The sequence below is a fragment of the Microcaecilia unicolor genome, chromosome 9 (assembly GCF_901765095.1).
Source record: "Microcaecilia unicolor chromosome 9, aMicUni1.1, whole genome shotgun sequence".
Classification (NCBI taxonomy): domain Eukaryota; kingdom Metazoa; phylum Chordata; class Amphibia; order Gymnophiona; family Siphonopidae; genus Microcaecilia; species Microcaecilia unicolor.
Genome location: NC_044039.1, coordinates 103,287,460 through 103,310,358, shown reverse-complemented (window position 1 = coordinate 103,310,358; position 22,899 = coordinate 103,287,460). Strand labels below are relative to the sequence as shown.

The window sequence follows — 22,899 nt, the reverse complement described above, 5'->3', positions numbered from 1 at the left end:
GAATCACTGTGGATTGAAATTCCATGTGCAAAGGGGAAAAGGATAGTGATAGGAGTGTACTACCGTCCGCCTGGCCAGGACGAACAGACGGATGCGGAAATGTTAAAGGAAATCAGGGACGCAAACAAACTGGGCAACACAATAATAATGGGGGATTTCAATTACCCGCATATAGACTGGGTTAATGTAACATCTGTACACGCAAGGGACATAAGATTTCTTGATGAAATCAAGGACAGCTTCATGGAACAGCTAGTTCAGGAGCCGACAAGAGAAGGAAAAATACTAGACTTAGTCCTTAGTGGTGCTCATGATCTAGTGCAGGGGGTAACGATACGAGGGCCGCTTGATAACAGTGATCATAATATGATCGGTTTTGATATTGGCATTGAAGGAAGTGAAACTAGGAAATCAAGTACGCTAGCGTTTAACTATAGAAAAGGTGATTACGACAAAATGAGAAAAATGGTGAAAAAAAGACTGAAAGGAGCAGCTCGCAGAGTAAAAACTTGCATCAGGCGTGGATGCTGTTTAAAAACACCATCCTGGAGGTTCAGGACAAATATATTCCACGTATTAGAAAAAAGGGAAAAAAGACTAAACGTCAGCCGGCGTGGCTAAACAGTAAGATAAAGGAAATCATTAGAGCCAAAAAACAATCCTTCAGAAAGTGGAGAAGAGAACCAACTGAAAGTAACAGGATAGATCATAAGGAATGCCAAGCCAAATGCAAAGCGGAGATAAGGAGGGCAAAAAAGGACTTTGAGAAGAAATTAGCGTTGGAAGCAAAATACATAGTAAAATTTTTTTTAGATACATTAAAAGCAGGAAACCAGCCAAAGAGTCGGTTGGGCCGCTGGACGAAAATGGTGTTAAAGGGGCGATCAAGGAGGACAAAGCCGTAGCGGAGAAATTAAATGAATTCTTTGCTTCGGTCTTCACCGAGGAGGATTTGGGGGGGACACCGGTGCCGGAAAGAATATTTGAAGCGGGGGAGTCGGAGAAACTAAACAAATTCTCTGTAACCTTGGAGGATGTAATGGGTCAGTTCAGCAAGCTGAAGAGTAGTAAATCACCGGGACCTGATGGTATTCATCCCAGAGTATTAATAGAACTAAAAAATGAACTTGCGGAGCTACTGTTAGAAATATGCAATCTGTCCCTAAAATCGAGTGTAGTACCGGAAGACTGGAGGGTAGCCAATGTTACTCCGATTTTTAAGAAGGGTTCCAGAGGAGATCCGGGAAATTATAGACCGGTGAGTCTGACGTCGGTGCCGGGCAAGATGGTGGAGGCTATTATTAAGAATAAAATTGCAGAGCATATACAAAAACATGGACTGATGAGACAAAGTCAGCACGGATTTAGTGAAGGGAAGTCTTGCCTCACCAATCTAATGCATTTTTTTGAGGGGGTAAGCAAACATGTGGACAATGGGGAGCCGGTTGATATTGTATATCTGGATTTTCAGAAGGCGTTTGACAAAGTGCCGCACGAAAGACTCCTGAAGAAATTGCAGAGTCATGGAATCGGAGGTAGGGTATTATTATGGATTAAGAACTGGTTGAAAGATAGGAAGCAGAGAGTAGGATTGCGTGGCCAGTATTCTCAGTGGAGGAGGGTAGTTAGTGGGGTCCCGCAGGTGTCTGTGCTGGGTCCGTTGCTTTTTAATGTATTTATAAATGACCTAGAGATGGGAATAACTAGTGAGGTAATTAAATTCGCCGATGACACAAAATTATTCAGGGTCGTCAAGTCGCAGGAGGAATGTGAACGATTACAGGAGGACCTTGCGAGACTGGGAGAATGGGCGTGCAAGTGGCAGATGAAGTTCAATGTTGACAAGTGCAAAGTGATGCATGTGGGTAAGAGGAACCCGAATTATAGCTACGTCTTGCAAGGTTCCGCGTTAGGAGTTACGGATCAAGAAAGGGATCTGGGTGTCGTCGTCGATGATACGCTGAAACCTTCTGCTCAGTGTGCTGCTGCGGCTAGGAAAGCGACTAGAATGTTGGGTGTTATTAGGAAGGGTATGGAGTCCAGGTGTGCGGATGTTATAATGCCGTTGTATCGCTCCATGGTGCGACCGCACCTGGAGTATTGTGTTCAGTACTGGTCTCCGTATCTCAAAAAAGATATAGTAGAATTGGAAAAGGTACAGCGAAGGGCGACGAAAATGATAGTGGGGATGGGACGACTTTCCTATGAAGAGAGGCTGAGAAGGCTAGGGCTTTTCAGCTTGGAGAAGAGACGGCTGAGGGGAGATATGATAGAAGTGTATAAAATAATGAGTGGAATGGATCGGGTGGATGTGAAGCGACTGTTCACGCTATCCAAAAATACTAGGACTAGAGGGCATGAGTTGAAGCTACAGTGTGGTAAATTTAAAACGAATCGGAGAAAATTTTTCTTCACCCAACGTGTAATTAGACTCTGGAATTCGTTGCCGGAGAACGTGGTACGGGCGGTTAGCTTGACGGAGTTTAAAAAGGGGTTAGATAGATTCCTAAAGGACAAGTCCATAGACCGCTATTAAATGGACTTGGAAAAATTCCGCATTTTTAGGTATAACTTGTCTGGAATGTTTTTACGTTTGGGGAGCGTGCCAGGTGCCCTTGACCTGGATTGGCCACTGTCGGTGACAGGATGCTGGGCTAGATGGACCTTTGGTCTTTCCCAGTATGGCACTACTTATGTACTTATGTACTTATGCACATCTCAGTTCAATCCAGTTCTGCAAAATAGTCTTGGGAAAAAGGAGATACTAGAAAGGGATTGTTAACCTAAGAGTGAGAGTTCAGGACTACGAAGAAGGACTGTAATTGTTTGATGTTTTTTCTACTTTGTTGTTATTGGATTTTGTAATTCAACCCTTTAACTTTCCCTAAATGCTTGGTTCAGAACAATATCTGGCCTTGACTGGTTTATTGGGGGAAGGTGAAGGCACGGAGAGGATATATTTTGGTGTTAACAGCATCCTAGGCTTTACTGGTCCCACCTGGAATTCTGAATACCCAGAGAATTAAACTTGCAAAAGCTTGTGGTACCTTTGTGAATTTGTAGTCCCCATTTTGTGCACAGAGCAGTATAGCCTCTCTGAGGGTCCCCAGACTGGCAGGGGTTCAAAAGCATCTAAAGAGTCCAGATTCTGGACATGAACTGAAACGTGGCAGTTTTAATATATTTTTAGATTTTTCTTCTGATCTGTGAAATCTTAGTTGAGAGAAGGTGGACCAAGTAGAGAGGATATTGGCAGGACTGAGGTCAGCAGAAAGTATAGTATTTGAGGAAGAATCTCAGACAATTTTCACTGTTGAACCTTTTGTGCAGTTTTCAAGTTTTTTTTTTTCCCCTCACATTCAATCTGGCTTCTATTTCTCCCTGGCAGACTTGGTCAATGTTCCCCTGCTTGCTTGTGTGAGGAGAGTTCACACCAAGGAGAGTGACAATAGAGACAAGTGTCAAGGCCCACACAATCAGAGATCCACTGCACATGTTCAAAAGAAGAGGCACATTTAAACCGTGCACTGGAGAACTGATGTCATTGTGAGGAGGACGCGAACCAAGAGGGAAGGGACTGTAAGCAATTTACTATGAAGGATAGGCCCCAAGCCCAAATGGAGGCCTATCCATCTAGAGAGATACAGCACCAATCACACCAAAGCTACTGGACAACTATGGTTCAACAGCTACAGCTCAAAACATTTCTGTCCATTGAGGAAGGAACTCCCATTGGAGAAGCCCAGTGTAATTGGTGCCAGTGAGAGAGCAAGACCTAATGCTCTATGTAAAGAGTCCTTATTTTGCTCAGAGTCGTCACTGGATTCCCAATAGAGATCAGAGCACTTGCCTGGAGTGAAGCAACAGAGCTAACTGAGTTGCTGATAACTTTTGATGACTAGAAGTGGCTCCAGCCATGATAGCATACAGATTCATACAAAGAAGACCAGTGGGGTGAGTACCATGAGGGGTTGTCTGTTCCCTCTAAAATCTCTATCAGGTCCTGGAAGAAAGCTAGTACCATGGCACCACACCCAAGTGAAGTCTCTGAAGCTGTGGGGGCCTAGTCAGTGTTTTTTAAATATGCTGGCTTAAAATATGATTTGGATATGTGTAATTTTATTTTTTTACCAAAAAAAATCAGTAGTTTCTTGTCTCAGGAGGAATTTTTCCCATATATTTTGTAGGGGACATTGCCAGAGGCAGGAGCGAGTAGGCATTGCAGGGGCCGCTTGATAACAGTGATCATAATATGATCAGATCTGATATCAGCTCTGGAGTAAGTACACACAGGGAATCTAATACATTATCATTTAACTTTCAAAAAGGAGACTACGATAAAATGAGAAGAACAGTGAAAAAAAACTTAGAGTAGCAGCTGCGAAGGTCAAAAATTTACATCAGGTGTGGATACTGTTCAAAAATGTCATCCTGGAAGCCCAGGCCAGTTATATTCCATGTATTAACAAAGGAGGAAGGAAGGCCAAACGACAGCCAGCATGGTTAAAAAGTGAGGTGAAAGAAGCTATTAGAGCTCAAAGAAAATCCTTCAGAAAATTGAAGAAGGATTTGACTGAAAATAATAGGAAACAGGATAAAGAATGGCAAGTCAAATGCAAAGCGCTGATAAGAAAGGCAAAGAAAGACTTTGAAAAAAAGATTGCATTAGAGGCAAAAACATATAGTAAAAACTTTTTAAACATATATTAGAAGCAAGAAACCAGCAAAAGAATCAGTTGATCCACTAGATGACTGAGGGGGTAAATGAGACACTCAGGGAAGGCAAAGCCATAACTGAGGTATTAAATGAATTCTTTGCTTTGATCTTCACCGAGGAAGATTTAGGAGATATACCGGTGCTAGAAATAGTTTTCAAAGCTGATGAATCAGAGAAACTGAATCAAATCTCTGTAAACCTGGAAGATGTAATGGGGCAATTTGACAAATTGAAGCATAGTAAATCACCTGGACCAGGTGGTATTCATCCTAGAGTACTGATGCTATTGAGAAATGATCTTGCAGAAGTATTGTAAGTAATATATAATTTATCTTTAAAATTGAGCATGGTACCAGAAGATTGGAGGGTGGCCAATGTAACACTGATTTTTAAAAAAGGTTCCAGAGGTGATCCAGGAAATTATAGACCGGTAAGCTTGAGGTCAATGCCGGGCAAAATACTAGAGACTATTATAAAGAACAAAATTACAGAGCATATTGAAAAGCATGGATTAATGAGACAAAGCCACTATGGATTTAGTGAAGGGAAATCTTGCCTCATCAGTCTACTACATTTCTTTGAAGGGTGAACAAACATGTGGATAAAGGTGAGCCAGTTGATATCGTGTATCTAGATTTTCAAAAGGCATTTGACAAAGTACCTCATGAAAGTCTTCAGAGGAAATTGGAGAGTCATGGGATAGGAGGTACTGTCCTATTGTGGATTAAAAACTGGTTCAAAGATAGAAAACGGAGAGTAGGGTTAAGTGGTCAGTGTTCTCAATGGAGAAGGGTAGATAGTGGGGTTCTCCTGGAGTCTGTGCTGGTTACACTGCTTTTTAACATATTTATAAATGATCTAGAGATGGGAGTAGCTAGTGAGGTAATTAAATTTGCTGATGACACAAAGTTATTCAAAGTTGTTAAATCACAAGAGGACCTTATAAGACTGGGAGGCTGGGCATCCAAATTGCAGATGACATTTAATGTGAGCAAGTGCAAAGTGATACATGTGGGAAAGAGGAACCCGAACTATAGCTACATTCCACATTAGGAGTCACCGACCTGGAAAGGGATCTAGGTGTCATCGTTCATAATACATTGAAACCTACTGCTCAGTGTATTATTAGAAAAGGAATGGAAAACAAAAATGAGGACTTTATAATACCTTTGTATCGCTCCATGATGCAACCACACCTTGAATACTGTGTATAATTCTGGTCATAGCATCTGTTAAAAGATGTGGAGAGGCATTTTCGAACGGAGACGCCCATCTCTAAAGGCGCCCATCTCTGAGGACATCCCCGCAAAGAGGCGGGGCATCCCGTATTATTGAAACAAGATAGGCGTCCATCTTTCATTTCAATAATACGGTCGGGGATGCCCAAATCTCAACATTTAGGTCGAGGGCGCCCATCTCAAAAATGACCAAATGCAAGCCCTTTGGCCATGGGAGGAGCCAGCATTCGTAGCATCCTTTCTGCCTCGCCTCACCCCATATGTGGAATAATCTCCCTGAGCCCATATGCAGGCCCCTTCCGTGCCCATCTTCAAATCCCTGCTAAAAGCCCATCTCTTCAATGTCGCCTTTGGCACCTAACCACTACTCCAGAAATCTAGACTACCCCAACTTGTCATTTCGTCCTTTAGATTGTAAGCTCCTTTGGGCAGGGACTGCCCCTTTTCTGTTAAATTGTACAGCGCTGCGTAACCCTAGTAGCGCTATAGAAATGTCAAGTAGTAGTAGTAGTGCACTGGTCCCCCTCAAATGCCAGGACACCAACCGGGCACCCTAGGGGGCACTGCAGTGGACTTCACAAATTGCTCCCAGATGCATAGCTCCTTTACCTTTGGTGCTGAGCCCCCCAAACCCCCCCAAACCCACTCCCCACAACTGTACACCACTACCATAGCACTAAGTGGTGAAGGGGGGGCACCTACATGTGGGTACAGTGGGTTTCGGGTGGGTTTTGGAGGGCTTACATTTACCACCACAAGTGTAACGGGGGATGGGCCTGGGTCATCCCCCATTCCCTCCGGTGGTCATCTGGTCAGTTCGGGCACCTTTTCGAGGCTTGGTTATGAAAACAATTGGACCAAGTAAAGTCGGCCGAGGACGCCCATCTCTTAACCATGCCCCCGTCCTGCCTTCGGTACACTGCCGACGCCCCCATGAACTTTGGTCGTCCCCGCAACGGAAAGCAGTTGAGGACGCCCAAAATTGGCTTTTGATTATGCCGATTTTGGGTGACCCTGAGAGAAGGATGCCCATCTCCCGATTTGTGTCAGAAGATGGGCGTCCTCTTTCGATTATGCCGCTGATAGTGGAATTAGAAATGGTACAGAGAAGAGCAATGAAAATGATAAATGGAATGGGACGACTTCCCTATGACGAAAGGCTAAAGTGGCTAGGGCTCTTCAGCTTGGAGAAAAGATAGCTAGGGAAGATATGATAGAGATCTATAAAATAATGAGTGAAGTGGAACAGATAGACATGGATCGCTTGTTTATTCTTTGCAAAAATACTAGGACTAGGGAGCATGCAATGAAACTATAAAGTAGTAAATTTAAAACAAATTGGAGAAAATATTTCCTCATTCAAGGTGTAATTAAACTCGAATTAGTTGCCAGAGTATGTGGTAAAAGCAGTTAGCTTAGCAGGGTTTAAAAAAGGTTTGGCTAACTTCCTAAAAGAAAAGTCCATAAACCATTATAAAGATGGACTTGGGGAAAATCCATTGCTTATTTTTAGAATAAGCAGCATAAAATATATTGTACTGTTTTGGGATCTTGCCAGGTACTTGAAACCTGGATTGCTGACTGTTGGAAAAAGGATTCTGGGCTTGATGGACCTTCGGTCTGTCCCAGTAGGGCAAAGCTTATATTCTTATGTACGTTTTTGATCTTCTGGAGATAATGTTGTATAAATCTAACTTTGACAGACTGACTCTACTTTTGAATGAGCTTCATTGGTTGCCAGTAATAACCCACTTGAATTTAAAATTTTATGATTTGATTTTAAGTGTTTATATGGGAATTGTCCACTTTTTTTTATGGTGTAGACCCAATAGGGTATCTAACGATCTTATGCATATTAATAAATTTGAGCTCTCGGCTGCTTAATCTGTATGGCTGCCAACAAATGGAGCTGTACTCTACTAGTACTAAAGTCAACACTCACAAGGTTAGTAGAGAACTACCGGGAGTACCAGTATATTGGAGGTTTAAGGGCAAAGTCTCATTTCAACATTGCAGCTACTCTTTGCGTTATTGCTGCGGTTTTATAATCATAGACTTACACCCACCTTCCTTCCGCTGGTCTTCACTGGTAGCTAACCTCTTTTTATCAATTTTTTCTTTTTTTCTTTCACTTTTATGCTAGCTACTAGCACATTAATTGTTTAAACCGTCACTTATCTTGCATCTGAATGCCGTCAGACAAGCACACCCCAACAGGAGCCTGTTTCGCCCTCCTGGCTTTCTCAAGGGGAACTGCGACGTGCTGTCTCCGACTACAAGGTATCTATTCGCTAAGCAAGAAGAAGTTAGCGAATAGATACCTTGTTATTTTCAGTGGCACTTAACTATTTAGTGCCCCTGAAAATGACCAGTCAGCTTAAATCAAAACAGCTACTCTGGGGGCGTTCTGGGGACGGAGCTGGCACTTGGCTGGTTAAATGCCAATATTCAGCACTTAACCGGCCAAGTCTTCTTTATTCAGTACCTCTTAGTTGCTCCAGAAACCCAGAAATTCAATCCTGAACCCTGGACATAGCCTTGCATTGAATTTCCAGACAAAACGCTGAGTGCCGCTGGCTGAATATTGATCCCATATATGATATCTGGTTATCATAATCTGTTTTTTTGTAAAATTTGGTAGGCTGTTCAGAGCTAAGATTCATGACAATATGGCGAACGAGGAGTCGTTGCCGTGGGCTGTGGCATAAGCTATGGAACTTAGGTAACATTAGCGACGAGTACACAGCACCTCAGCGGATAATATGGCAAAGTGAGTTACTATGTATATGTTAATGACCTGTTGAAAGTTACAATACTGAGCGAAATGTTATGCCTGCATGCGGGCAGGATTACAGAACAAGATGGACATGGCTAGTCTCCTGGCTTGGACGGCCAGGGGGCCAATAGCTTTGGTTAAAGTGGTAAATGCATCCTTGTACGGGATGCATTTGATTGGACAGCGTGCTATAACAGACAGCACTGAGGAGGAACAGGGTGCTTGGACGGCACAGCCTGTAGTAATATAAGCAAGAAGGGCTGTGTACTCGGAGGGAGATGTTTATCAATGATGTTTACCAATGATTGTTTATGTGAAGGTTTACGGTAAATAAATGTTTGCGGACCTGGCTGCGGCCTAAATAAATCCACATTCGTTAAAGAAATTGGCTTCTGGTGTGGTGTTTGGATAGAAGGGGGTGACTGAGTGAATGCCGAATGCCCGTGTTGATGGAAAGGCTCACCCTTAAAGGGGAGCCGATTACAACCGGGCTGAAGGCTCAGGAAGAATCGGGGGTGGGGGGGGGAGAGGGAGGGAGGAGTGGGAGTGGATAGGAAGGATAGGAGATTGAAGGGTGATGGGTAAAGGGGCGGGTAGGGAGGAGGGGTGAAGAAGGGCTGTGAAGGGAAACACAGCGCCATTTGGATTTCAGCAAGCAGAGGGAGCAGTGTTGACCCGCCCTCCCGCCCATGAGGTACAGGGAAAGGGTCGTTGTCGCAGCAAGGCATAAGCTATGGAACTTAGGTAACATTAGCGACGAGTACACAGCACCTCAGCGGATAATATGGCAAAGTGAGTTACTATGTATATGTTAATGACCTGTTGAAAGTTACAATACTGAGCGAAATGTTATGCCTGCATGCGGGCAGGATTACAGAACAAGATGGACACGGCTAGTCTCCTGGCTTGGACGGCCAGGGGGCCAATAGCTTTGGTTAAAGTGGTAAATGCATCCTTGTACGGGATGCATTTGATTAGACAGCGTGCTATAACAGACAGCACTGAGGAGGAACAGGGTGCTTGGACGGCACAGCCTGTAGTAATATAAGCAAGAAGGGCTGTGTACTCGGAGGGAGATGTTTATCAATGATGTTTACCAATGATTGTTTATGTGAAGGTTTACGGTGAATAAATGTTTGCGGACCTGGCTGCGGCCTAAATAAATCCACATTCGTTAAAGAAATTGGCTTCTGGTGTGGTGTTTGGATAGAAGGGGGTGACTGAGTGAATGCCGAATGCCCGTGTTGTTCAATCCTGAACCCTGGACATAGCCTTGCATTGAATTTCCAGACAAAACGCTGAGTGCCGCTGGCTGAATATTGATCCCATATATGATATCTGGTTATCATAATCTGTTTTTTTGTAAAATTTGGTAGGCTGTTCAGAGCTAAGATTCATGACAATATGTAAAAACCTTGTTTATTATTATTATTATTCCTTTATTGGAGTAGAAGAAGTTGTGGCAGATTTGACTGGTGCAGGTAGGAATGATAAATGTGGTATTTTCCCCTATTCTATTATGGCCAGCTATTTTGGGGTGAGGTCTTCTGCCCCTGCATGGAATTTCGTATCCAGTTTCAGATGAAGCACCTCCCTTTGTATGCTTATCAACAGTAAAGGAGATTAGAAAAGGAGAATAGAAAAGGATTTGTTAGAAGCCCGACGGAATTGGGAGGTATTTTTAAGGAATAAGGATAAAGGGTGAATAGAACAGATATATAAATACATAAGCAATCTCTTTAAGGTTAGTGAGGTAGGCGTTAGTAGGGTGTGGGATAGAGAGCTGGGTAAAGGGCTGGAGAAAGAAGTTTGGGAAGATCTGTCGCTGAATGTATGGCACTGCTCAGTTCATTGAATTTGGGGGTTGTTGGGCAGCAACACAAGATCCTGATATGGAGGTATCTCACTCATGTAAAACTAAGCACAATGAGAAAAGGATATAGTGACATCTGTTGGAGAGGCTCTGGGTTAATAGGGACTCTGTCACATATTATGTGTACTTGTCCTAGAATCCAAGGGTTTTATGTAAAGATCTGGAGAGAGATTTGTAGATTTACTCAAATCAAGGTCCACCCAGACTGAAAGATACAATTGTTTTCCCTGATAACCAAGGGATTGGGGGATGATCCTGGGGAACAGCTTATTGAAAAGTTAGTGCTAGGGTCTAGGAGGGTGATTCTGGCTGCACAGAAACTGGGAGAATAAGAGAATGGTGATTGGATGTGTGCAAGGTGATGGAGATGGAAATGTGGGCTGCCTAAGTATATATGGCCCTGTTTACAAAGGCATGCTAGCTTTTTTTAGCACACACTGACCATATTGACGCCCATAGCAATATTACAGGCATCTACATGGTTAGCATACACTAATGTTTAGTGCGCTAAAAACGCTAATGCGCCTTTGTAAATAAGGCTCATAAGAAGGTGGACAAAGTGCAAATTATATGGGAACCAGTTTTGTTGGGATCTTGTTAGAAGGATATAAGAGGAGGGAGTGATCTTGTGTTGGTGTGTTGGGAGAGGGACAGTGGAATATTCAGAGGGTTTTGATGTTATGTTATGGTATCTCATCCTTAGGTGTTTGTGCATGTCATATGTGTCAGGACCCCCCCCCCCCCCCCCCCCGCCAAAGAACACAAGCATTTGGGGGAAATAATTGTTTCAAAACCGGATATGCCCATAAGGATCATGTTTAGAGAGTAGGCTATCAGGAGGAGGGTGGGCTAGGCCTGTTGAGGGGGAGGGGGAAGAATGGTCAAGAAGGGGGGACCTTTGTGTTTTTTGGTTGAGGGACATCTTCCTGATTTTTGACAGTGATATGTGTTTTTTGTTATTATATTGTTAAAAACTAATATAAACTGTAAGTGGGCATGCACATGGAAAGAACTCATGTATAGTGCTTACACTAGTATTCTATAAAGGAAAGCAGGCATCTATGTTCTTATACAATAGATTTCTATCAGGTGCCCAGTTATAGAATTGCCACCTTACTGAGTAGTAAATACCCAAATTACTGCATGGTAACTGCAAAACCTGTGCAGTAACTGTAGAATGTGTTCCCAGCATCTTACCATGCAGTTATTGCAGAGGAAACACTTTTACCACATAGTAAATACACTTACTGCCTCCTGTCACCAATGCAAATCTGTAGCTAAGAAAGAAAAAGATACTTTGTGCCAGTCTTTGAACAATCATCATTGCAACCCATAGTCCTTGTGGACCGTTGGAGTCAGCAGTGGAAACCATTCTTCTTGCCCAAGGTTCTTTCCTGTACTGATCCATGTGTACTGAACTTTGGAAGTCTAGTCCAGTCCACTCCCAGATATCTTCCAGCCATCTTCTTTTCAGTCTTCAGTTTTAACTCACTTGTTCAATGTTTTATCAACCTGTCACCTTCCATCCTACAGATGAGTCCAGACATTGCTAGTTTCCTTTCTTTGATCTTGCCCACAATTGCTACTTTCCTGTTCAAATACTCTTGGATCTCTCTGTTGCTCACCATATCCCTCCAACTTATTCTTTTTATTTTCCCGTAATACTTCAAACATGATCAACTTTAGGGTGTTTGTGGTATTTTTTTAGAGTCCAAAATTCATATGCTTATAGCAATGTAGACATCACATACGCTTCCATTATTCACAGTTTGGTTATTAACATAGTAACATAGTAGATACATAGTAGATGACGGCAGAAAAAGACCTGCACGGTCCATCCAGTCTGCCCAACAAGATGAACTCATGTGTATACCTTACCTTGATTTGTACCTGTCTTTTTCAGTCTGCCCAGCACTATCCCCTCCTCCCAACCACCAGCCCCGCCTCCCACCACTGGCTCTGGCACAGACTGTATAAGTCTGCCCAGCACTATTCCCCGCCTCCCAACCACCAGTCCCATCTCCCACCACCGGATCTGGCACAGACCGTATAAGTCTGCCCACCACTATCTTCGCCTCCCAACCACCAACCCCTCTTCCCCCCCACCGGCTCCACCACCCAATTTCGGCTAAGCTTCTGAGGATCCATTCCTTCTGCACAGGATTCCTTTATGTATATCCCACGCATGTTTGAATTCCGTTACCGTTTTCCTCTCCACCACCTCCCGCGGGAGAGCATTCCAAGCATCCACCACTCTGTGAAAAAATACTTCCTGACATCTTTTTTGAGTCTGCCCCCCTTCGATCTCATTTTATGTCCTCTCGTTCTACCGCCTTCCCATCTCCAAAAATTGTGTTAATATTCTTTCTTTTCCATATCATGGTCAGTCTTGCGAAAGCACTACTTGCTATTGTAGTCCTCCTCTGTATTTCCTTGCTACAGTCATTAGCTTTGGTTTGCATGCTTCCAAGGTATATGAATTGGTCTACACATTCCAACATCACACCTTCTATGAACACGAGTGCCTTGTGGTCATTGCTCATCACCATCACCATCATTTTTGTCTTATCTGTGTTGATGTGAAGTCTAAAATCTTGGCCAGCCTATAGATTTCTGACAATTGCATTTGGAGGTGGTCCTCCCCTTCCACTAACAGATCTATATCATCTAAAAATTTCAAATCCTTAATGTTCCATCCCTGTATTACCACACCTCTATGTTCTTATACTTCTACTTTTTCCCATAACCACCTCCAGAATAGTTATGAATAACAGCAGAGACATTGGATCTCCTTGTGTACTGCATATTGTTGCTTTTATTTGTTTATTCAGTCCTTTCTTGGACTTATAGTCATCTCTAACAATCTTTCATGCGATACCAAATCGAATGCCTTCTTGAATTCAATGAAAAAGTGGTAGAGGGTTTTTGGCTTGCCTAGCATTTCTTCATCAGTTAGTTGAAGCATCAGTATCTGCTGAATAGTACTTCTGTTTTTTCTATTTTTCTCATTCAGGTTTCATATGAGTGCATTTCTCAATCTCCTTTGCAGAGTATTCCAACATTATTTTGAGTAGGTGTGGGATTGGTGCTATTCTGTAGTTTGCATAGTTAATCAAATCTTTCTTAGGTAGTACCTCCAGGATGGATCTAAACCAATTTTTCAGCCATTTGCTCGTTCCCAAATTTCATTACAGATCTTCCATACTTCCTTGACTACCCATGTTCCTACTACCTTAATTAAATTCACAGGTATCTTATCATTTCCATAGCGTTTGTTGTTTTTTTGACTTCCTGTTTGTGCTTTCTACTTCTGACTTCAGTATACCATCTTCACTGCTCTCTTCCTTTGGCCTGCCATCTCTTTTCTTCAGCTGTTCCAAGACACTACCTCATAACAGCTTTGTACTGTATCTGTATAGAGCTCTTTTATGTATTTGGCTCATCTGTGAGATAAGAACATAAGCTTTGCCATGCTGGGACAAACCAAAGGTCCATGAAGCCCAGCATTCTGTTTCCAACAGTGGCCAATCCAGGTTACAAAACAGTACAATGCATTTTATGCTGCTTATCTTAGAAATAAGCAGTGGATTTTCCCCAAATCCATCTTAATAATGGCTTATGGACTTTTCTTTTAGGAAGTTATCCAGACCTTTTTTAAACTCCGTTAAGCTAGCTGCTTTTACCACATTCTCTGGCAACAACTTCCAGAGTGGAATTACACTTTGAGTGAAGAAATATTTTCTCCATTTTTTTTTTAATTTACTATTTTTTAGCTTCATTGCCTATGAAACATTTCCTGATTTGTTTTTGATGGCTCTCATAGCTGGATTGAATTCTCCTTTTGGATCTTAATCAACTTGAATGTTTCTTATGTCTTACAACTTACAATTGTCCTTTCTATTGCTTCACACTGCTGTTCAATCCACTTCCTCCTACCTGATCTTACAATTTTCTTGATGGCATTGCCCAGCTCTTTGTACTCTCTCGTCATTGTTGGTTCAACTTCAACTCTTCTCATTATTTCTGTCCTACCAACCTCAATGTTTTGCTGCATATCCACTGCTTTTTCAGCTTCCTTGCTTTTTCCATTCCAGCTGCTGCTTCTCACAGTACCTCTGTTATCTTGTTTGCCCTTTCTTCCAAGTCTAGGTCATCTTCCAAGTCTAGTTCATATTTCATTTTCATGCTCTCTTCAACATGCTTTACATTCTTTCTCACTGCTACCTTTTCTTCATGTAAGTTGATCCTGTTCTATATCATGTTTCTCACTCCATACTTTGCTGCTTCTTTTTTCTTCACTTATTGAACTGTGTCATTGTGTACTATCAATGAGTTTATTTCAACCAGAATCAAGTCGATCATGTTCATCTTCTGGGCATCTGATGATTTCCATGTCCAATTATGTTTCTGTAGCCTGGAACTTTATGTTCACCAGATACAGACTGTTTTGTTTTGCAAAGTTCAGGAGCCATTCACCAACATGTAAATGCTAATTTTTGCAACCTCATGTGTAAGTACTGGCATTAGCATGTATTAGTGCCATATGTCAGAAAACTACACATATAGCAATAGCCAATTAAGGAGCCAAGCTTCCAGTCAAAGACGTTTCTTAATACATTTAAAGTAATTTTAATTACCAAAGATTTAAGCATATTTGCCCCCTCACTATAATTCACGTGGTATCTGCTTACCACACTTTAGTAGGTAATAAATATAAATAAAACAAAACAGAGAAAATAAGATCCGATACCTTTTTTATTGGACTAAATTAATACATTTTTTGATTAGCTTTCAAAGGTCAGTTCAAAAAATGTATTGTTAGTCTATTAGAAAAGATATCATCTTATTTTCTTTAATATGTTTTGTTTTATTTCTATATATTACCTTTAAAAGTGGACTATCATGGCTACCACACCATACCTTAGTAAAAAAAAAAAAAAAGGAATTTTATTTGGATTTGGGTACTCAAAGTACATATTTTGAAGATAGAAGCTGACTGAATTTTGGTTTTGGTTACGGTGCCGAAACTGGCTCAAAATTGTTTTTCTGCCCAGTTTCAGTTTCAGCCAAAAGGCTACAGTCATGGTTATGGTTTCAGACAATACTGACCATGTGTTTTTGGTGGAAGATGAAAATGTCTGCTTTGTTCTGTTTATCTCTCTCCCTCCCTCCTCCTTTCTGAATAGGAGTTGTGTTTCACCCCCTTGGGCCTATCATACAATCCCTTGTAGTCAGGGCAGGAGTGATTTGTAGTTGCTCCTGCCCATGCTGGCTGTTCTCTCAAAATGGCTGTTATGACTTCTAGTGGCAATCTCGGAGACTGCTGCAAGAAGTTATGGCAGCCATTTTGAGAGTAGAGCTGATCTGTACAAGAGCGACTGGAGATCACTCCTGCCCTGACTGTCCCACTAGACCACAAGAGATTGTAAGATAGTTTACGAGAAGACTGCTCTTTGCATTCTTTTTTTTTTGTGTGTGTGTGTGTATGTGTGTAATGCAGTTGGAAGTAATGGACAGGATGCTGGGCTCGATGGACCCTTGGTCTTTTTCCAGTGTGGCATTACTTACTTATCTTGCATAGTAGTTTATATGGTAAATAGATAAATGCTTTTCATAAAAAAGTTTAGCAGTGATTTAAGTCCATAAATTTAGGATTGAGACAGCAGTGGACAAAGAAATTATATTAATTGTTAATTCTGTTTAAAAGTTTGGTGGTTAAATTCTCAGTTCTGTAAAGTAAAGTGAAGGAATGTCATCTGGTTTAGATTACTTAGAAAGTCTAGCTTTGGCTAAGCTAAAGGTTAGAAAGGTCAGAGAGAGAAACTTTCTTTGACCCCTTGTGAGTGATGGAGGGTTAAGGCTAGTTCAAAGGTATTACCTTACCACATATGTATACCATTATAAACAAGGCATGAGCCAGACATACTGTAGTTTAAAAGTAGGCTGAATGCTGTTTAAATAATTCTAGATATTCTTGATATTTAGAATATGTCTTATAAGGAATACTGATTCTGCTTATTTTAGAATATGTTTTATTCTGTGTAATTAATATGTAGAATATCTTTAAATCCAGTGTTACTTTTCAAGTAAGACTGCAGTTGAAAAGGTCAGCATCTGGTTTGAGTTATCTGCAGTCCTGGCTGGTTCAATGTATGAAGCTAATAGGTGAAAAAGGTCAGGAAAAGCCTTCTCCTTGATTGATTAGCTAAGTGTAGGACTGTAGCATTAAGCAAGAATATCCCTTAGCCCCTAAATGAACCCAGTTTAAGCTATAGCTGAGAAATTAATCATAATGAAATGCCAAGAGTTCTGGTGCCCAATTGTCTGGTGTGAGAGGCCCCAGGTCATAGGTCAGTTTGAGAAATATCAAACCTATGTAACTGATATTTTTAAAGTATATGTATGGTAATAATTAGTTCAAGGCAAGGTAACCAATCTATTCTTTACCATCTGGAGAGTAAGGGGGGCTAGAGAGGGGGATAGAACTGTATATAAGTGGGAGCAGAAGCAGCTTACGTCAGAAGGAACAGACAGAAGAAGGAGAGAGAGGACAGACAAGAGATGCAGGATCCAGAGAGAGCTGAAGAAGAGACTTAGTGCTGATGTTCTACTTTGTTTGCTGGCAAATAAAGAAGATTTCTCCTTCATTCTGGTGTGTGCTGTTTGACTCCTGAAGTACCACAGATTCTGCTAACAATAGGGGTAATTCCTGCATCAATTCCTGCAACAGGATCATAAGCTCCTTAGGAATTAGCCTTTCTTTGGAGATATGACATCAACTGTCACTCCAAATGTGGCGCAAAATCAGCCTTAGTAAAAGCACTGTGGCTTTTGGTTTCAGTTTTCATTAGCTGAGGTCCATGTGTGCAGCTATTTTGCTTGTAGGTAAAATAAGGTCTTTCATTATTTAAGTTGGATAATGTTTGTGTGATGCTAAAGAATTTCCAGGCTCTGTTGGGTATGATGAAGATGTAGCATTTAATGAAACTTGTGGCATGCAGAAGCTAGATTCTATGAGAAAGGAATCTGCATTAATTGCTTTTAAGCACAAGTACTGATCAGCTTATAGAGTTAGTAGGGAAATGAAGTTTATATATTAGAAATTACTTTAAGAAATGTATTTCTCTTAATTGTAATTTTTCAGAGCATATAGTCCTCACATTTGGTAATGGCAACATGATTTTTTTAGGATTATACAGTGGTGGAAATAAGTATTTGATCCCTTGCTGATTTTGTAAGTTTGCCCACTGACAAAGACATGAGCAGCCCATAATTGAAGGGTAGGTTATTGGTAACAGTGAGAGATAGCACATCACAAATTAAATCCGGAAAATCACATTGTGGAAAGTATATGAATTTATTTGCATTCTGCAGAGGGAAATAAGTATTTAATCCCTCTGGCAAACAAGACCTAATACTTGGTGGCAAAACCCTTGTTGGCAAGCACAGCGGTCAGACGTCTTCTGTAGTTGATGATGAGGTTTGCACACATGTCAGGAGGAATTTTGGTCCACTCCTCTTTTGCAGATCATCTCTAAATCATTAAGAGTTCTGGGCTGTCGCTTGGCAGCTCGCAGCTGCAGCTCCCTCCATAAGTTTTCAATGGGATTAAGGTCTGGTGACTGGCTAGGCCACTCCATGACCCTAATGTGCTTCTTCCTGAGCCACTCCTTTGTTGCCTTGGCTGTATGTTTTGGGTCATTGTCGTGCTGGAAGACCCAGCCACGACCCATTTTTAAGGCCCTGGCGGAGGGAAGGAGGTTGTCACTCAGAATTGTACGGTACATGGCCCCATCCATTCTCCCATTGATGCGGTGAAGTAGTCCTGTGCCCTTAGCAGAGAAACACCCCCAAAACATAACATTTCCACCTCCATGCTTGACAGTGGGGACGGTGTTCTTTGGGTCATAGGCAGCATTTCTCTTCCTCCAAACACGGCGAGTTGAGTTCATGCCAAAGAGCTCAATTTTTGTCTCATCTGACCACAGCACCTTCTCCCAATCACTCTCGGCATCATCCAGGTGTTCACTGGCAAACTTCAGACGGGCCGTCACATGTGCCTTCCGGAGCAGGGGGACCTTGCGGGCACTGCAGGATTGCAATCCGTTATGTCGTAATGTGTTACCAATGGTTTTCGTGGTGACAGTGGTCCCAGCTGCCTTGAGATCATTGACAAGTTCCCCCCTTGTAGTTGTAGGCTGATTTCTAACCTTCCTCATGATCAAGGATACCCCACGAGGTGAGATTTTGCGTGGAGCCCCAGATCTTTGTCGATTGACAGTCATTTTGTACTTCTTCCATTTCTTACTATGCCACCAACAGTTGTCTCCTTCTCGCCCAGCGTCTTACTGATGGTTTTGTAGCCCATTCCAGCCTTGTGCAGGTGTATGATCTTGTCCCTGACATCCTTAGACAGCTCCTTGCTCTTGGCCATTTTGTAGAGGTTAGAGTCTGACTGATTCACTGAGTCTGTGGACAGGTGTCTTTCATACAGGTGACCATTGCCGACAGCTGTCTGTCATGCAGGTAACGAGTTGATTTGGAGCATCTACCTGGTCTGTAGGGGCCAGATCTCTTACTGGTTGGTGGGGGATCAAATACTTATTTCCCTCTGCAGAATGCAAATAAATTCATATACTTTCCACAATGTGATTTTCCGGATTTAATTTGTGATGTGCTATCTCTCACTGTTACCAATAACCTACCCTTCAATTATGGGCTGCTCATGTCTTTGTCAGTGGGCAAACTTACAAAATCAGCAAGGGATCAAATATTTATTTCCACCACTGTATGTGTCAGACTGGAATAATGACTGCAGTGTTTTGACCAGTGTCTGGATACCTTTAGTCTATTTTAGTAAGAATCTACATCATGCTTGTCCTTTAATTAAATACAAAATGGGAAACACGTCATTGCAACCTTTTCTTGTTACTTGTGCACAGTTTAGGTAAGCATAAAAAGCTGGTAATCGTGATTTTTTTTAACACATTCTCACAAAGGTCCTGTCTCAGAAAATATTTAACTACACCTGCATTGACTTGAGATTCTAAACGTGCCAGACTTGTTGAGAAGTCTTTGTTAAAATGACTCTCCCAGTTGTCAGCCTGTGCTTGCAGCTCCTGGGACTGGAGGTTAATCTCCTGTGGGTTTAGCAGAAGGTTGCCAACTGCAAGCCCTGGCACCTGACAATCTCCAGTGGGCCTCATAGTTTCATATTCACACAACCAAACTTTAGTTTTTGGTTTCGGCAGAATCCACACAACAAGTTTCAGCTGCAGTTTTGGTTTTACCCGAAAGTGGTTAGACATTTTCAGCAGGAGTTTCAGCTGAAACTGAAAAAGCTGTTTCAATTGGCTTCTATTTGAAGATATAAAAGGTGAAACTTAAGAAGAACTATTTTATTGTTATAGAATCGTTCAGCTTTTGGAGATCCCATAGGCAGCAACCTGAGATACGTTAAAGAGAAATCTGGTTAGGTTTTTAAGCTTTAATATTAATGTATATAATGATATATGGCATTATTAAATAGATTGCACTTCTATTTACACTGGAAGGCTGCTGAAGATGATGGATGCAAGGAGTTATTTTTTAGTCATATGCTGCTATGAACTTCTCTCAGTAATTGCTCATCTATATCAATCTGCAGCAGAAATCCCTATCGGAATCTTTCATGGGTCGAGAAAGGAGATCAAATTCACAGTCTTATATTGGCCGCCCCATTCAACTGGATAAGATCTGGCTCTCCAAGGTTAAAGTGCCTCACACATTTGTGATCCATTCTTATACACGTCCCACAGTATGCCATTACTGTAAGAAACTCCTCAAGGGACTCTTCAGACAAGGTTTACAATGCAAAGGTAAGTGTTGTTCAGCCATTACAAAGTATGATAACAGGTGGCATATAAATCATTTGTAGGATCTTTGAACATTCATATTAAAATTCTTACAATCTTTGTAAGTGGCATGAAGATGTAAAAATGGCACATTTGTGGTCATCTAACAAAATGCAATTATGGAAATTATAGTGGGGTAAATTTTTAAAAATTTGCCTATACCTGGGCAGCACCATTTTAGATTTTCTGTTGTGGGTTGATTGTTCTATTGCTGAGTGATAAATACTATCCTATCAAATACTGTAGTTCCTTTCCCTTTCTTATATTTTTGTTGTTTTAGACTATAAACCACCCATATCTGTGAGATGACTTGGACGATATAGTAAGTTTTTTTTTTAATTGAAAGAAGTAAGTTTTAATAAACTATAGGCCTTGGATGTGTGAACCTTGAGATTTTAGTGAAAATGTACAGAAAATGGGACATATTTTACAAGTAATGCAAAATAAAGAAGGTCAAAAGAAACAGAATCAATCTGGAATATAAACTCTTTCATGTATCAATAATCCAACAAAATGTATTTCTCAAAACACTCCAACGTGGCATTGAATTGACCAGGACGAAAAAGCCTCAGATCCCCTCCACCCTATTTTTGAAAAAACTTTCAGGTGGCAGGATTTAAGCGGTGTAAAGTTTGCATCATCGGCATAAAAAACCTCTGGTATTCAGTTATTAAAATGCCACATGGTTATATATCTGGTTAGATGTATATCCTTGCCCCAGGAAAAACGTAGAAAAGGGGGAAAAACTGAATAGGAGATACATATGGCTATTAGCAAAAAACTGAAATGGTAGACATCTAAATCCCAATGGCTTGTAAAGTGGAGGTAAATACATTGAAAGTGGGTTTAAATATGGAAACACATGCAGGACTGGTGAGATTCCCTGGCAATGAAATGTACCCATGTAGTGCCTGCAGGGAAAAAAGCATACCTGGGTCTGCTGGTGGCCATACCCATGCAATGTTAGAAGTCCAGTGATCCATACATGTGTACTGCTAGCCATACAGTGTCTTCTGTCCATCCTCTGGTAGCAACAGAAAAAGTGGAAATCCTGCTCGGAGGCACATAAATGGCTTTTCCCAGCAATGCCTAGGTTATTATTCTGACCTGCCACATACACATGCAAGATGGAGGCCAAGAAGGAGCAAAATTTCTCTAAGAAGGAAAGCAACCTCATGAGAATCCTAGTCAAGCAAAATGAGGAGGGCCTCTTCAGTGAGGGCAGGCACAGGGTCCCTCCAAGCAGCAGCAAGAAGGGTCTGGGAGGCGATCTGGAATAAGGTCCTTACAACCACCCCACCTGTGTGATATCTTGCCAGCTACACAGCTGTCAAGATGCTGAGAGCACCTGTACACAGTTGCAGACCTCTAAGGTCACAACACAATAGCAGGGTGGCCAGTACACGTTCATAGTGCACATATGCAGTGCTGCAAATCTAGCATATGCAGAGTGACACCCATAGGCACAAAGGTGCTATTCATACCTGATGGTAGCACCAACCTAGACCATCTGGACCATCTTTGGCTGACCTTCCCTCAACATACAGGCCACCTTTTCACACTCCCATTATCCCTCCTGACCAAATCCATTACAGTATTGTAAGAGGATATGATTGCTTACTTTGGGGATTGTCTGTCATATGGCTGTCAACATCACGCAGAAGCCCCCATGTGCTACCACAAGTGTGTCAGTCATGAGTTGCATGTCTCTGACAAAGGGAGCATCATCTCATAATGCACACAGACCTAGCCAAACTAGCACCTACCAATCTCATGCACATTGGAGGAGGAGATTGAAGAACATGAGGAGGAGGAGTGGGAGAGCTGGGTAGCTGCAGCAGCCTTCCCATGCAGCCTAGCCCCAGAAAAGAGTCATGAGGGGCACCACTTCCACCTTGGTTCTACACACATACACAGTTTGGGGTTGTAATTGTTCCCAGCTGCCAGCAATTTAGGAAACAAACACATGTAGATTATTGATGTGCTCATCCCTCCCACCAACAACTGAAGGTGGTGGTATGGCCCAACAGTAGCCTTGTAGACAGCAGCATGAACTGGTGACCTGTGCTTGTGATCTTATGGCGCAGAACAGGGACATAGTGGCCCAGAGAGATACTGTAAGCTGAATTACAGATGCTGGCAATGATGGAGTGGTAAATGGCACAGGTGGATGAACAAATACAGCTGAACCAGTTGGTGGTGCAGGTGATACAGATATTGACTTGCAGAATGGAAATACTGTGTGAGAAGATGGCCTCCCAAAGTCATCCCAACAGCCAGCCCATTCCATTCACCAGTGAGCCTCCAACACCATACATACCAATAGGGGCTGGAAAGCAGCAAGCTCCAAGGGCCTGTGACTATCACCTAGTTGGCACCCATCCCAAGGGTTCCAGGGGACA

The 22,899-nt window shown here is 42.0% G+C and overlaps 1 protein-coding gene across 1 annotated transcript in view; it reads left to right on the top strand.

Moving 5' to 3' along the window:
• Positions 1–22,899, top strand: part of PRKD1 (protein kinase D1) — a 290,788-nt gene that overhangs the window by 77,402 nt on the left and 190,487 nt on the right. Inside the window, exon 5 of the mRNA XM_030215182.1 lies at positions 20,254–20,461. Coding sequence (XP_030071042.1) covers positions 20,254–20,461 — 208 coding nt within the window. The remainder of the gene's footprint in view (positions 1–20,253; positions 20,462–22,899) is intronic.